Source organism: Bombyx mandarina, chromosome A1 (assembly GCF_030267445.1).
Source record: "Bombyx mandarina strain Sakado chromosome A1, ASM3026744v2".
Classification (NCBI taxonomy): Eukaryota; Metazoa; Arthropoda; class Insecta; order Lepidoptera; family Bombycidae; genus Bombyx; species Bombyx mandarina.
In genome coordinates, this window is record NC_143234.1 from 20,167,888 (window position 1) to 20,185,386 (window position 17,499).

Below are 17,499 nucleotides of genomic sequence, written 5' to 3' on the forward strand. Positions count from 1 at the left end.
CGGCCACGACAAGAGGGTTCTCATGTCGTGCCGCCTTCTCAAAGTGGCGCAGCGATGCCGACTGTAGATACTTACTGACGGGGTCGAGCTCCAGGTCATCGTGGAGGTCCACGTTCCTCTGGAACCATGGTGCTCCGACGGCTATCCTGCAGAATCGGGATTGTATAACCTGAAGGGGTTTCAAGTTGGTGCGGGCCGCGTGAGCGAACACTACGCTTGCATACGTCATGACGGGGCGTATGCAAGTTTTGTAGAGGGTTACCTTATTACGGAGGGACAGTTTGCTTCGTCTACAAAGCATTGGGTAGAGTCGTCCTAGTATAAACGCGGCGCGATCGCGTACCGTTTTTACGTGGGGACGGAATGTCATCCCTCTGTCGAGGGTGACGCCTAGGTATTTGACCTTCGGGGCCCACGGTATGGGCTGGTCAAAGAGAGTGATGGGGCTAACGGCGGAGGTGTTTACGCGCCTATTGGGGAGTGGGGTGCTCGAAGTGGTATTCGGAGGGCGACCCCTTTTGAATAGCACCGCTGTGCTTTTCGTGGGGTTAATGTCTATTCGCCACTTCCGGAACCACTGTCCCATGGTGGTTACTGCGGTCTGGAGTCGCCGATGAAGCAACGACATCTTCCTACACGAGTAGTAGATAGCCGTGTCATCGGCGAAGAGCGCTAGATGGGTCTCCGGAGACCGGGGTATATCGTTGATATACAAACTAAATAGTAACGGGGAGAGTGCGGAGCCTTGCGGGACTCCGGCAGTCAGATGACGGGGACGAGAACGAGTTCCCTCTACTCGATATCGAAACGAACGGTTCGACAAGAAGTCTCGTATGATGAGCACGAGTCTGTCTGGCACTCCCATGTTGTACAGTTTGTAGATCAAACCGTTGTGCCAGACTTTGTCGAACGCCTTCGCTACATCGAAGAAGAGGGCGCCGGTCGGGATTTGTTTACGCCTATTTAGTCCTATCAGAATGTGCTCCGTGAGGCGGTGCACTTGTTGTACGCACGAGTGTTTGGCGCGGAATCCAAACTGCTCGTCTATTAGAATTTTATTCGCGGTAACGAAGTCCCAGAGGCGTTTCCGAAGGAGCCGTTCGTAAATTTTGCCTATCGCTGGGAGGAGACTGATCGGTCGGTAACTAGCGGTTTCATTATTCGGTTTGCCCGGCTTGTGTATACCGATAACGTCTGCTTCTTTCCATACCGCCGGAAAGATGCAGTGCGTCATAGCGGCATTTAAGATGGTAGCCAACATTGTTATCAGTTGGACTGGTAAGAGTTTTAACGCGCGGTTGCGGATGCCGTCGGAGCCGGGTGCCTTCTTAGGTTGAAGGTTGTCTATTACTTCTCTAACTTCGTCAGAGGTAATGGGGGGTAACGCGTCCGAGGGTGGCAGGGAAGCTCTGCGCTCGACCTCCCTGTCGACTGTCTCGGTGTGTTCGGGGTCCGCGTATTGAGTGCTGGTGGGGCACTGCTCTTGCAGTGCATCGGCCAGCAACTCTGCCTTGTCATCGTCATCGAAAGCCGGTGGTTGGCCTGAAGGGCGTACGAGAGGAGGCATAGTAGCGGTAGTTTCGGACTTGAGAGTCCTTGCTAGTCGCCAGTATGCTTGATGAGAGGGCGCGAGTCCTTCTAAGTAACTATCCCAATTCTCATTTCGGGCGTCGCTTAGGCGAGATTTTACATCCCGCTGTAGACGACGCATCCGAATCCGGTTTGAGTGCGTGGGAAGTTGATCGTAGGCCCGGATTGCCGCGTTTCTAACTCTTAGGAGGTTCCTAAGTTCGGGGGACAGTCTGATGCGGTGGAAGCTATCCTCCACATCGACTTCTTTTGAGGATCTTATGATCGCGGATGACTGCGTGCCATCTCTACAACGCTTTTATAGCCGATACATCATCCCTAGAATTATCGAGAATATTCCACACATCTCTAATCGTAGTTTCCGCTATTTGACAGTAGATGGCGTTGTACTTCTCGAACGTCCTAGGTGCTACTAGGTCCTTCGATATTCGTTCAACTATTCGGCGATAGATGCCGTTACTCTTACCAGCGTAACAATAACAAAATTACTCCAAAGTTCACAAAATCGCTCTTCAATCACAAATCATTCGTTACTACTAGGCTAAATAAAGTTTTTTTTCGTTGCATCGTTCGATTGTTCGTAATTAAAGTTACTTTTACCGTTTTCGCGGTCCTAGACGACGGTCAAACAACAAATGTAAAAAAAAAAAATCGGAAACGTCGGAAATTAATTAAGTACAATCTGAAAATGCGAAATTAAACCGTAAAAAAATACTTTTAATTATATCTCCGACTTGCGAATACCGAAGATATATCGTCAAATACGACCTGGAAATACCAAACATTACAACATTGCAATCAAGTTGTCTGTGCGCTGACAACACAAAGCGTTGACTACGTTGATTGGCTGCCAGTGCTGTCATCGGAAAAACCGCGCGTAGGGTGTAGTGACGTCATTTCGACCGAATTAATCACTTGATGATGATGTTTTTTTTCATATATTTTTTTACTACCCCTAATAGAAACGATGCGGTGAATAATTTTCACCGAATCAGTATTTTCTGCGGTTTCCGCGAGACGTAGATATAATTAAAACTACTTCAAAGGCGTTATCTAGCCTCGTGTTTGTGATTTTCATTATAATATTTATGTCAGTCCTTAATGCCATTCACGCAGCTAAGTTGGCGCAAAATAGTCCGAGAGAAATTTATTCAGAGATGCCACGACTATTGAGGATTATCAATGCAAGAAGGATTTATTTTTATGTTTAAAAATCAACGAATACCATCTTAGTAATTCCTGATCACGAGAAAACCATTCGAAACAGCTGAAATTATGTAATAAAAATAATAAATGCGAAATCAAACCCGGTAGGCAGCGGCATGGCTCTGCCCCTGGCATTGCTGACGTCCATGGGCGACGGTAACCACTCACCATCAGGTGGGCCTCTCTCGTCTGCCTACAAGGGCAATAAAAAAAAAATAGTGGTTCTAATTATTTCATAGATTTTCTTGAAGTTTTTCTTTAATACATTTTACAATTTACTTAGTTGAAAAATATTTCCTTATTCAGTAGCTGCTGAATAGAGAACCGCATTCGATTTTCTTCTTGAACATTGCTTTATTATGTGTGAAGTCACTCGGGGCCAATATAAGTGTACACAATAACCGTAGAATATACACTGAAATGCAGATGCTACCCACATATTATTATGACGTTACGCTCTGAAATTTATGTTAAGTATGTTAATTAGAAAGATTGACCTTAACTCGTGTGACTATAGACAGAATGAGCGATTTTTTTTATTGCTTAGATGACTGGACGAGCTCACAGCCCACCTGGTGTTAGGTGGTTACTGGAGCCCGTAGACATCTACAACGTAAATGCGCCACCCACCTTGAGATATAAGTTCTAAGGTCTCAGTACCTATAGTTACAACGGCTGCCCCACTCTTCAAGCCGAAACGCATTACTGCTTCACGGCAGAAATGGGCGGGGTGGTGGTACCTACCCGTGCGGACTCACAAGAGGTCCTACCACTAGTAAACAGTAACAGTTGAACAGTATTTCCTTATTCAGTAGCTACTGAACAAAGAACCGGATTCGATTTTCCTCTTGAGCATTGCTTCATTACGTATGACGTCATTGGGTGCCAATATAAGTGTACGCAATAATCGTAGAATATATACTGAAATGCAGATGCTACCCAGATGTGACGTCACGCACTGTAATTTATGTTAATTCCTCCTCCTCATCCTCCTTCAGTCGGTCGCTCATTGCTGAGCATCGTGATGCGCCCGCCTGTGACCTTTTTTTGTAATTTTTAGCCACTTATGTCGGTCAGTGGCACAGTGAAGTGCGTGGCTCAGTCTCATGTCAAACACTCAGACACTTGGTCACTCCATCTTTTTCGGCCACGACCTCTGGATCGTCTTCCATCCACTTTACCCGTCACTATGAGTCTCTCCAGGTTGTCAGAGGGTTTTCTTGCTATATGACCAAAGTATTGGAGCACTCTATATAGACATTTGGTGGATAGCCTCTGGTCAACTTTTAGCTCGTTGAGGATGGAAGCGTTCGTCCGGTTAATTAACTATGTTAAAATTAGAAAGATTGACCCTAACTCGTATGGCTATAGACAGAATGAGCGATTAACAGCGAGCGAAAGAAACGTTATAAGCTGGGTATTAATCTGATGGGTCCGTGTTATCCAGATTAGATGCCAAAAAAATTACAGATGTTGGTAGAAGAGTAGTGGATCTGAAATAGAGTTGGGTTGGATACATAGCAAGGCGAATTGATAACAGATGGAGTAAGATAGTGATGGAATGAAGGCCAATATTAGGACCTAGACGTTCTGGAAGACTTATGCCCTAAGTCAGGATCACGAGGCAGATGTGGATGACAATGGCCGACCGAACATTATGGTATAAAATGGGGGAGGCCTATCCCAAGCAATGGCTATCAAAGACAAAAAAAATCACAAAAAACTTGATGTGTGATCGGTTTACTTTAACTTCCCTTGGAAATACTTTTTGGGTAGTTGAGTGTAAATGGCTTTTATCGTATAGATGTATCAGCCTTTATATTGTTATTATAATGCATTTTATTACAGCAAATTACTGTTATAATACTGATAGTTCCCGGCTTCGACCAAAACCTTCACCATGAGAGTCTGTTGAAATCAATTTTTTTCGTTTAGCCCTTTTAAATGCAGCTAACATCGATCTTTTTATAAAACTTTTGTAACAAAGAGTAGCAAAAAAAAACTAGCGAAAATTTAATAATTCAATTTCCAACACGCAGACCGACGTAACCACACTGGGAATACCACGGAAAATATAATTGGTCGCGCGAAAAACCTATGATGGACAGCGGTTTCTGTTTCCGACACATACTTTTATATTTACAGTCTAAATACTTGCGTGTTTTAACTGATTCGACGCTTAATTTGGATAATCATATCTTAGACCAAGAATGGATTGAGAGGATCCGGAATGAGAATCCGGTTAAGCTCCGGCGGCTATTACCGAATCTCACCCCTGTTGGTTGAGCCCGTGCTCGCCACTTATCCTGGTGAAACTGAAAAAGCCTCTAGAGCAGTGATTCTTAACCACTGTGCCGCGGCACTTTTGTGTTTGTGTGGTGGTAGGACCTCTTGGGAGTCCGCACGGGTAGGTACCACCACCCCGCCTATTTCCGCCGTGAAGCAGTAATGCGTTTCTGATCGAAGGGTGGGGTAGCCGTTGTAACTATACTGAGATCTTAGAACTTATATCTCGAGGTGGGTGGCGCATTTACGTTGTAGATGTCTATGGGCTCCAGTAACCACTTAACACCAGGTGGGCTGTGAGCTCGTCCGTCCAACTAAGCAATAAAAAAAAAAAAACAAAAAAATTTTCAAAAGTGTGCCGCCAAATTTTGCAAATATTTAATAATGTTAATATTATTAAATTATATCATTTAAAAAGAAAAATATTTTTAACATGAATATACATTTAAATCTACAAAAAAATAAATTATTTTATTATTTGCTTTGCAACGCGGTTTTTCTTAGTGCCAAATTATGATGAAGCGGCGTGCATAGCAATAGGGATATGTCTCAAGTCGGCGCACACTTGCCACTTCTGCGTACAAAACGTGTTGTTTTAGTGATAGTTGGGATTCACAAGGTGTTGCATAGTAGTTACTGCACCTTTTCTTTCGTTAAAATTGGCAAATGTATGTGATTTGGCAGTAATGAAATTATTTTTATCTTTTTCTTTGAATGCCGCCAAATTTTGAAATCGTTAAATATGTGCCGCAACAAAAAAAATTTTTTAAGTTACTAACATAGATTATAAGTAATTATTACTAACAAAATGTTATGGTTTTAAAAAAAAAAAAAACTGAAATAAAGTGTTAATAATAATAATAATAAAAAAAGGTTCAGAATCACTGCTCTAGAGTATCAGTGACCTGTCCCTTCCTAAAAAAAAGTGTGTGTGTGTGTGCACTGTGCAAGTCCACACGGTAGAAGTGAAGCTTATTAAAAAATAAAAATAATCGCAAGGGTCAACCACTCCGCCGTGTAAAGGAGCAGCCTCACTCTGGGGGAGCCGCCTGCATGATCACGGTATCCCTATGCCAGGTAAGGATGATTTAGCTTTTTTTTTTTTAATCCTACCTAAGCTGAGAGCCTTGAGAGGCTATATCAGCGTAACCCTAACTTTAGTAGGTGAGCTCACGGGGCTCAAACCTGACGATGTTGCTAACACGAACCCTAGCAAGAGTCGTGCTTCGCAGAATCTACCACCGGATCGGAAACGCGACCCACTGAGAAGATCCGGCGAGAAACTCAGTGGGCTGTGTCTGGGAGTTAATTTACTCGTCGAGCCCTTCGTCGCAAGCGACGGGTTCGACGAGAACGGTGACCGGTGCTTGAATTACCTAAAAGCACCGTTAGTGGATCGGGTGGATCCGAGATGACGTGTTTTGGGCGACGTCGACTGCTTTCCATTCTGTCCGCAGGATCGGGAATGTAGTTACCGGCGGCCACGATGAGAGGGTTCTCGTGTCGTGCCGCTTTATCGAAGTGGCGCATGGACGCCGACTGCAGATACTTACTGATGGACTCTAAGTCCAGGTCGTCATGGAGGTCGACATTCCTGACGAACCACGGGGCTCCGACGGCTATCCTGCAAAAACGGGATTGAATGATTTGAAAGGATTTTAAGTGTATGCGGGCCGCGTGAGCGAACACTACACTTGCATAGGTCATGACGGGGCGTATGCAAGTTTTGTAGAGTGTCACCTTATTTCTAAGGGACATTTTACTTCGCCTACATATCATCGGGTAGAGACGTCCTAGAATGAAGGCGGCACGGTCGCGTACCGTCTTAATGTGGGGGCGGAATGTCATCCTACTGTCGAGGGTGACGCCTAAGTACTTGACCTTCGGGGCCCACGGTATGGGCTGGTCGAACATCGTGATTGGGCGAACGGCGGGGGGGGGGTGTTGACGCGCCTAGTCGGGAGAGGGATGCTCAGCGTGGTGTTCGGAGGGCGACCCCTTTTGAAGAGCACCGCTGTGCTTTTCGTGGGGTTGATGTCGATGCGCCACTTCCGGAACCACTGTCCCATGGTGGTAGCTGCGGTCTGAAGTCGTCGATGAAGCAACGCCTTCTTCCTACACGAGTAGTAGATGGCGGTGTCATCGGCGAAGAGCGCCAGATGGGTCTCCGGAGACCGAGGTATATCGTTGATATACAAACTGAATAGTAACGGGGAGAGGGCGGAGCCTTGCGGGACTCCGGCTGTGACGTGACGGGGCCGGGAACGCGTTCCCTCGACTCGATATCGGAACGAACGGTTCGACAAGTAGTCTCGTATGATGAGCACGAGTCTGTCTGGCACTCCCATGTTATACAGTTTGTATATCAAACCGTTGTGCCAGACTTTGTCGAACGCCTTCGCTATATCGAAGAAGAGGGCTCCTGTCGGAATGGGTTTCCGCCTGTTCAGCCCTAGTAAGATGTGCTCCGTGAGGCGGTGCACTTGATGGACGCACGAGTGTCTGGCGCGGAATCCAAACTGCTCGTCTATAAGAATTTTATTCGCGGATACGAAATCCCAGAGGCGTTTACGAAGGAGCCGTTCGTATAATTTGCCTATCGCCGGGAGGAGACTGATGGGGCGGTAACTCGCGGTTTCGTTATTCGGTTTGCCCGGCTTGTGTATGCCGATAACGTCCGCTTCTTTCCACGCCGCGGGAAAGATGCAGTTCGTCATAGCAGCATTTAATATCGTGGCCAACATCGTTATCAGTTGGGCTGGTAACAGTTTTAGCGCGCGGTTGCGGATGCCGTCGGAGCCGGGAGCTTTCCGTGGTTGTAGGCTTTCGATCGCCTCCTTGACCTCGGAAGTGGTAATGGGGGGTAACACGTCCGAGGGCGGCAGGGAAGCTCTGCGCTCGACCTCCCTGTCGACGAACTCGGTGTGTTCGGGGTCCGCGTGTTGAGTGCTGGTGGTGCACTGTTCTTGCAGTGCATCGGCCAGCAACTCTGCCTTGTCATCGTCATCGTAAGCCGGTGATTGGCCTGAGGGGCGTACGAGAGGCGGCATAGTGACGATAGTTTCGGACTTGAGGGTCCTAGCTAGTCGCCAGTATGCTTGGTGAGTGGGCGCGAGTTCTTCTAAATAACTATCCCAGTTTTCGTTTCGGGCGTCGCTTAAGCGGGATTTGACCTCCCGCTGTAAGCGACGCATCCGAGTCCGGTTTGAGTCCGTGGGATATCGATCGTAGGCCCGGATTGCCGCGTTTCTGATTCTAACGAGGTCCCTAAGATCGGGGGAAAGTCTGATGCGGTGGAAGCAGTCCTCCACATCGACTTGTTTCGAGGATCTTATGATCGCCGTCGAGACGTGATCAGTGAAGATGTTTATGGATTCGACGGTATCCTCGGGGGATGGAGTTGAATCCAGGCCGCAAGGGAGGATTGGTGGAGCGGTGTCAGCTAAGCACGTGCCCAGCTTCTTCCAATCCACCATGGTCCTCGTATCTGGTTCGCGGTTGAGTGGGCGACCGAGCTGCATGACGACAGGTCGGTGGTCTGAGTCGAGTTCTGACATTGCCTCGATGGAGCGTAAGCGCAGAGTTACGTTCCTCAGCAGTGCCAGATCTATTGTGCTCGGACGACGCGCGGCGTTGTACGGATAGCACGTGGGGGTCGGGGGGTTGAATATTTCGAATGTGAGGTCGTCTATGAACGCGTCGAGACGCCTACCGTTCACATTCGTGCGATGGCAGTTCCACCTAGTGTGGTGGCAATTTAAATCGCCTGCCAGGATGACCGCGTCCCCCATACCGAGCAGTGTCTCGAGGTCACTGCTCAGGAGGGGTTTGTCAGGGGGGAGATAGACGGATGCGATGACGATCGGCTGGTGTCCCGTCAGCGCGATGCGGCACACTGACGCCTCGATATGTAGGAGCGAGGGAGTATCGAGAGGGACGCAGTGCAGGGCCCTCCTATAGTAAATGACAGTCCCGCCCTTGCGGGTGGAGAGTCTGTCATTCCTAACCATGACGTAATTCGCGACTTTGGGGTCGCGACGCGAGGGCTTTAGGAAGGTCTCCTGCACCAGAAGGATGTCGATGAGATTGTCACGGAGAAACTCATATACTTGGTCGCGCTGACGCGCGAGTCCGTTAGCATTATAAAATGCTAACTTTAAGGAACGCGGTTTAACCCTACCGTTGTTGGCCATTGATTACCGGTAATCAAGCCAGCGTACGCTGGACGGACTCGATGACGTCCATATGGTCGAACGTCGCGTATAGGCGGTCATCGGCCGTGACCGCCCTGCGCATGGCGTCGGCGAACGAGCGCATGCGATCTATATTTATCGCGGCGATATAATCCCGCACGATTGAAAAATCGTTTACGGCAGGCCGCGCGGGGCCGGGGCGAGGCGCGGGACCGGGCGCGAGGGCGGGGCGCGGCGCGAGCAGGGGCTGGGGTGCCGGTGGTTTCCCTGCCAACGTGAGCGGCAGCGGTTTTGCCCACGCGGAGACGGTGGGCACCGGTGCCGGCACGAAGGCAGGTTTCGGCGCGCGGGGCGCCGACGTCTTTGGGCCGACGGATTTAGATGGCGCGTTGGCCAGACGCTTCCGCGGGGCCTTGGGGCATCCGCGGTAGTTGGCTGTGTGGCCCTGCTTCTGGCAGAGCACACAGCTCGGCGGTTCGGTCGCGGTCTCTTTGACCCGCGAACAGTCGGCTGTCGCGTGGTCACCGAGGCACTTTACGCACCGCGGACGCGCGTGGCAGTTGCGCGCGGAGTGGCCATACAGTTGGCACCTATGGCACTGACCGGGAGTGCCTTTTTTGTGTGGGGCCTCGACGGTGACCCCTGATAACCCGCAAACGGTGCGGAGGCTTGAGGCAATTCGTTTGCCTTCGGCGGTTGGTTCCAACGCGACGAGAACCATGTTATACGCGAATTTATCGCGCCCGCTGTGCATACGGTGCACACTTATGATTGGGTAAGTTTGCCTGATTAGGTCTTCCTTGATTAGCTCGACGTCGAGCTCTTTTGGTACTCCGCGTATTACTACGCGGAGCTCGCGGTCCTCCTGGAGTGCATAGGTGTGGTATCCTATGCTCTCCTTTCGGAGGTACGAAGTGAGGGCCCTATGGTCGCCCGGCGTTGCGACCTTTATTTGAATCCCGTGCGCGAGATTACGCGCTTGGGAGTAGTTGATTTTGTTGGCCGTAAGGGCCTGGGATACCCGGTTCCACGCGGATTTTTCACGTAGGATTACGGGCGGGGGCGCGACGATTTTGTTGACGGGCGCGGGTTTCGGCGACGGAGTTGCGCGGCGAGGGGAGTCGGGTGTGACCACGACTTTAGGACGCGACGCGTTCGCGGCCTTAGGCTGTTTTGGCGCCGTGGACGGTTCCACGGCACGGGCGCGTTTTTTGCCGCGCGTGACGGTTTTGAACCCATCCGAGGGTCCGGGTTCGGGGCTGGCGGCCGACTCGAACTCCATTTCCGACTCGGAGTCGGAGCCGGAGCTCGATGCCGCGCATGACGCGATCGACGCGGGCGCGGGGGTGGGGGGCGACATCGGTGAGTCGGGGATAGTCGCGGCTACTAGGCTAGCTTTGTACGCCCTAAACTTCGACATAATGTCCGGGCAGTACTCTCGAACGAATTTCGCGAACAACGCGGGGTTTTCATCTTCTTCCATCGTAGTTTTGCCCAGGGGGGGCGTCCCCGGGACTTAAAGCAACTCGCCGAAAGGCGAGTCCCCTGAGTAGGAGTTCACCCCCTGCGCTTTACCAGCAACAAGGGGGGGGAGTGCCTTTGCCGTGAAAAACGGCAGTCGGCTGGGGATTGGGGTGGAAGTTGGGAAGGTGGGGACCCCACTGGGTTGTGAGTGCCACAACAAGCGGTGATCGCAGCGGGGTTTTAGTCTTTAAAAAGACTGTTTTGCACGCCGAATAAGATAATTAAATTTAATAAATGAATGGATGAGTGAAATGATAGTGAAGTTGGCGTTTCGAATGCACAACTCAAGTACAAACTGTTTCTACAACTCAAGGTCGCGACGCCAGCGACAGCGCGTCAAGAATGCACAACAATGCCGCGATCGGTGCGACAACGACAATGTTGGACAACTCGAGACTCACGTTCGCGACGGCAGCGACAATAATTTGCAAAAACGCGTCCGGACCGAACGGCGATGCAATCGGAACTGAAATGATTTAGCAAGAGAAATACGAGAACGTCTATCAAATGTGTAATATCTCGTCACCGCGATTCAGAAATTGTTGAATTTACGTGCAGCGACATCTGTAGATAACAAACTAAAAGGAAATAAAATAAACACACCTCCCGCCATCGGAGCAGAGTTCATCCATATCATCTGGAACCGCTGCGTTCATCGACAGTGCGTTTCCAGAGGTCTTTTTTGCCACGTACCATCCGGCGATGGAATGAGCTCCCCTCCACGGTGTTTCCTGATTGCTATGACATGTCCTTCTTTAAAAGAGGCTTGTGGAGAGTATTAAGCGGTAGGCAGCGACTTGGCTCTGCCCCTGGCATTGCTGAAGTCCATGGGCGACGGTAACCACTCACCATCAGGTGGGTCGTATGTTCGTCTGCCTACAAAAAAAAACATGGCGCGTAACGGAAGAAATTAAGATGACGCGTAACCGAAAAACGTTACATACGTTTTTTCCTCCCTACCTCGATAAAGAAGATTCACTTCAAAAAAAGGTGTGTGGTGTCGTGGGACACCAGATAGGAACGAAGTTCCTTATTATAAAAATATTAATTTCAAGTTCTATTCGAGGTATAAAGAAAATAAAACTGAAGTTTCGCAACAACTCATGGTCATTCGGTAATGTGCGAACTTATTGTGGTGCACTTCATTCACGGTTGTTTGCATAAGAGTTACACCCGTATCTTTAGTCATTTACACGAGCTTAACTTGACTCGACTCAACCTCCAACGCGCGTTTCGGTATGATTAGTCGTAAAAATAAACTCCACTCAAACGTCCTTGGAAATTTTTCCTAACCGGAGTGAAGTAAGCGAACTGTCAAGTCAAGGTACGTCGCGACGTACCTTGAACGTTCCTCAAGGCTGGTTTTCTATCAATGTCCAAATAGTAGGTATGTGGACCGCAAATGGAAATATATGATATTGTTGTGCAATGGCCTGGATCTGTGCATGATTCCCGCATATTTTGATAATTTAGGTTTGATAATATTTATTAATAAAGTAAATAGATCGAGGTTAGACATTTGAAACTCTTTATTTTATTTACCTACATAAGAGACATATTTTGCTTACTACCTGATAAATAAAGTCAATGCGATTATAAGTTTTATTTATTTAATAATAAACTGGTGGTTGTGGAAAAGCACTTCAACAACACGATGCAACCAAAATCACACAAAAGCGGCGAATAAAAATACAAAGCCGGATCCGAAATCTAAAATAATAATAGGTTAGAAAATAAATAATACACTTTCTGATTTACCGCACGCACACATATTTACGAATAACTCAGCAACCAAAACATCAAACAAGTTCATCTAGTGTCAAACAGACAGCGGCAGCTTGACTTTGACATTAAACAATGACCATAGACTACAGAACTCTATGGGTTTGATGCTAGCTTGATCAAATTTTCATCATTATTACCTCACTCGAGGACAGTTGAGGAATATTGTAATGGTCGACTAAAAATACCAAACTTGAGTAAGTTTCGATCCCTCCAATTCTCGAGCATCATCGGATGAGTTAAGAGTGGAGGACTATTTTACGAAACGTCTAAAGATACGGGCATTAGTGTATTGCGCAAACGAACGCTCTGAGACCGTGGTCAATGAATGATAAAAAAATATGTTATGTTTTGTACGTTATTACAAAGTTAAATCGTACACTGTGTGCATTATTAATAAAAATCTTACGTTACGGACATTTTTCCCGGTTAGGGTACCCCTCCGCATCGTCCCATAAGAAACTTCATTCCAAAACTTAAAGTCTTATCCACTAGAGTCGCCTTCGCGTATGGTAAATGTCGCGGCAGTAATGGAATGGAATATTAAAAGAAACACGTAAGTAAAAATCCCATTACAAAACTTTGAATGGAAACCGACAAAGGCCGAGAAGACAATGATAAATTCAGTTTTCTATCGGTTTTTGCGGTGGTCTTCGGAGTACTGGCGCAGATCCAAGCTGTTACAATGCCGCCGCCGTTTCCTCGACGTGCTACTACATTAAAGCTTCATAATTATCCTTTGAAGAATACGAAAGGTTTCAACCTCCCGGAGAAATGTATAGAAATAGACGAGACAATTAATGGTAGCGAGGTTAAAAGTTTTTTAACCGATTTCCACAATAAATAATAGGTTAAAAAAAAACGCTTTTATAGAAAATCCAACTCGAAAATAGAAAATACATTTTAATAAATTTCAATTAAAAATAGTGTAAGAAAAAATGATTTTATTGCTTAGATGGGTGGACGAGCTCACAGACCTTCTGGTGGTAAGTGGTTACTGGAGCCCACATCTACAGCGTAAATTCCGCCACCCACCTTGAGATATAAGTTCTAAGGTCTCAGTATAGTTAGTTACAATGGCTGCCCCGCCCTTCAAACCGAAACGCATTACTGCTTCACGGCAGAAATAGACAGGATGGTGGTACCTACCCGTGCGGACTCACAAGAGGTCCTACCACCAGTAATTAAATAGTATTAACATTAAAAGAGGACTGTCTTGGTGGTGCAATAATTAGCGGCCCTGACTGAGGCGCTGAGGGTCGTGGGTTCGATTCCCACGTCGGGCAAACATTGGGTGATGAACAGAATTGTTTGCTCCTTGCTTGGGTGCTCATTATCTATATTATGTATTTACCCATGTACTCATAATACAGAGAATCCTAAATTGGGCCTGGATGACCGCGCGTGATTTGTTCACAATTATTTATTTATTATCTATATCTATACTAATGTTATAAAGAGGAAAGATTTGTTTGTTTGTTTGTATTGAATAGGCTCCGAAACTACTGAACCGATTTGAAAAAATATTTCACTGTTTAGAAGCTACAGTATTCCCGAGTGATATAGGTTATAATCTTTTTTGAAAAAATAAGAGATCCTTAGTAAAACTCCAATAATGTAACCCAAGATGTAAAAAAATTACCTAAAGTATTATTTACATCGCATGCCCTGCGAAAACTATTGATTATAGAATAAACTAATGTACTACGACTTTGTAGAACACATTAATATTTACAAAAAGTGTCGCGACAGCAAGACATGTCTAACTATTATAGTTGTGCCGCAATAAGTGTTCTTTTATTAAAAAAAAAAATAAACCCATTAAATATCGTTGAAATTTTGTTAAAGAGCCGAGCGGGCTGCTAGTTATTTATAAAAGAGTTTTCTCTGTTTTATAAGTCAACTTTCACTTGTCATCAGTCACTTTCGAGAGTTTTATTAGCAATTTTTCAGTATATGGGATTGACTATTGCCCGTAAAAGACATTCAGGCGCTTTCAATTTTAGCTCGTTTATGATAAAACTAAATAGTTTTTAGTGTGATTGGATGCCTAATTCAACTGGCATGTAAGCTCATTCTTGCTATAAGTTCAAATCCTAAGCCTTGTGTCTTGTGAAGCCGCACCGGTAGGTACCAACACCCGGCCCGGTTTTGTTACAAAGCAGTTAGATGTTTGGTTTGAAAGGCGGTACATCCGTTGTACTGAAAATTTAAGATTTAAACCTCAACTTTCAAGGATGGTCACGTTATAAAAGTAATAAAAAAAAAGTCTGAGTAATAAATAAAAATATGATTTTTAAGTGAATTAATATTATACTAAAATAGAAAAGTATAGTATTTGCTTTAAATAAAATCAGCTATCTATATATTAATACGCGAAGCAAAAACTTTGTACCCCTTTTTACCAAAATTGACTTATTTACGAAAATTCCCACAATTATTTCCGCCGTGAAGCAGTAATGCGTTTCGGTTCGAAGAATGGGGTAGCCGTTGTAACTATACTGAGACCTTAGAACTTATATCTCGAGGTGGGTGGCGCATTTACGTTGTACATGTCTATGGGCTCCAGTAACCATTTAACACCAGGTGGACTGCGAGCTCGTCCATCCATCTAAGCATTCTAAGCAATAAAAAAAAAAAACTTATAGACAATATAGAGAAGAAGTGCAGATTTTTTTAAATTATGCATAGAAAATACATAAAGTCAATAAATAAAAACATTACACACACTACACCATGTATTTGACGCACACACACGTATGCATGCTATTTTTTTATTGTCTAACTTTTCTTATTGCTTATAGTCTGTGGTCAAATTGAGAATAGATTAAATAATATTATTTGTCTTTATTAATATTTATCTAAAGTGTAGTCTTGGCGAAATCTGTAATTATAGAAATATAATAGTCTTTGACAATAGAATAATAATAGTGTACAAACTTATAATTTTAATCAACTATAGACGAATAACGACTACCAGGAGTACTAGTACTATTTAATACGTTGCAACGCCGACTACTCGCTTCAAGAAAATATGGGCTTTTTAATTAATAACTAGCAAAAGTAATTGGTAATCTACTAAGTGCGAGTAGGAATTTGATTGATGGGTTTGTTCAAAGGACTCCCGATCTAATTAACGAACTCCGATGAGAAAGTACCTATAGTAACATAAAATAGTAATTTATTAAAACTTGTACCGAAACAAATTGTAATTTCGAGCTTTCTTGCTAAAGTGTATGTTAAGTCTGGACCAGTGGGTTTTAGCCTTTTTACTTGGCCACGCAAACTAAACGAGTAACTTTTTTTTTCCTACCTATGCTGAATGCTGATAGCCTTGAGAGGCTATTTCAACTTCACCCTAACGTGTGTAGGTGAGCTCACGGGGCTCAAACCAGAGTGTTGCTCACAATGACCCTAGCAAGAGCAGTGCTTCGCAGAATTTACCACCGGATCGGAATCGCGAGCCACTGAGAAGATCCGGCGAGAAACTCAGTGGGCTGTGTCTATGGGTTAATTCGCTCGTCGAGCTAAGGCTAAGGCCCACCCTGGGCTGTAAGGCCTAAGATGATGATGAAAGGTTTTTAATACGCTTTTATTACCTTCATATGTAGGTTAGTATGTAACGGAATGCTTGAAAATGATTTTGTCAAATCGTGGGATTAACTCGAAATTTGGCAAACTTATGATGGACCGATGACAATTTAATATTACTAGAGGTCCCGCAGTAGTCGAAATTCGACTATACTTAATTAGAATTGTAAGTTTGTACACTATTATGATTGTATTTTATAATTCTATAATCACAAATTTCGTCAAGACTACACTATAAAAAATATGAATAAAGACAAACAATATTTAATCTATTCTCAATTTGACAACAGACGTCAAGAACAAAAGTTTGACAATAAATAGTATGCATGCGTGTGTGCGTCAAATGCATGGTATGTAGTGTGTGTAATGTTTTCTTTATTGATTTAATGTATCTTTTACGCATTATTGAAAAAAAAAATTAGCATTGTGCACTTCTTCTCTATATTATCTATAAGTGTGGAAAATTTCATACTCCTCCGTCCGCGCAATTTTCGTTAAAAGGGATACAAAGTTTTTGCTTCACGTATTAATATATAGATAAACAGTTAGACTCGTCATTTACAATAAATTCATTTGAGCGCCTCTTTTTTTTCGCTTAGCAAATAGGAAACTGTTGTATTTGCTAGAATGTAATGTATGTAAATAATGTATGTATGTACACATTTAATGAAAAATTTATGATACGTAAATGCTCTCAAACTAAAAAAATGAAAAATTAATAATAGTTTCAAAAATAAAACAATATCTGCCAATAAAATATTTATAGCTATTGACACCATTCACCCCACGTTTTTTTTTACAATTAATTTATTTTCTATTTTTTAGTTGGTTTTTCTGTAAAGCGTGTTTATTAGTTTTTTTTTAACATTTTTTTACATAATAATGTTTTTTAGATACATTTATTAAATTATACATCAACAATCTATATAACGTTGTTGCACAGTTAACATTTTGTAATCATTTGTTGTGTGTTTACCGAAAATGGACCTCAGAGATGCAATTCCACTTGTTTACCTTAATAATAAACACCCAGACAAAGAGCAAACAAACCTATTCAGTACACATTTGCCCAATGTGTTTTTTGTTTTCTTCTATCTATTTTAGTAACTCCAGGGGTTAATCTAGATTGACCAAGCTAGTAGGTGAGCTCACAGGCCTCAAACCTGACGACATTGCTAACACTAACCCTAGCAAGAGCAGTGCTTCGCCAAATCTACCACCGGATCTTAAACGCGACCCACTGAGAAGATCCGGCGAGAAACTTAGTGGGCTGTGTCTGTGGTTTAATTTACTCGCCGAGCCCTTCTGAACGGTGACCGGGGCTCAA

General features: G+C 44.8%; 1 protein-coding gene across 1 annotated transcript in view; it reads right to left on the minus strand.

The window, feature by feature from the left end:
• Window positions 1–10,758, minus strand: part of LOC149499622 (uncharacterized) — a 40,773-nt gene extending 30,015 nt beyond the window's left edge. The window contains 1 exon segment of the mRNA XM_089739821.1: window positions 10,476–10,758. Coding sequence (XP_089595947.1) covers window positions 10,476–10,758 — 283 coding nt within the window.
• Window positions 10,759–17,499: the final 6,741 nt, after the last annotated feature.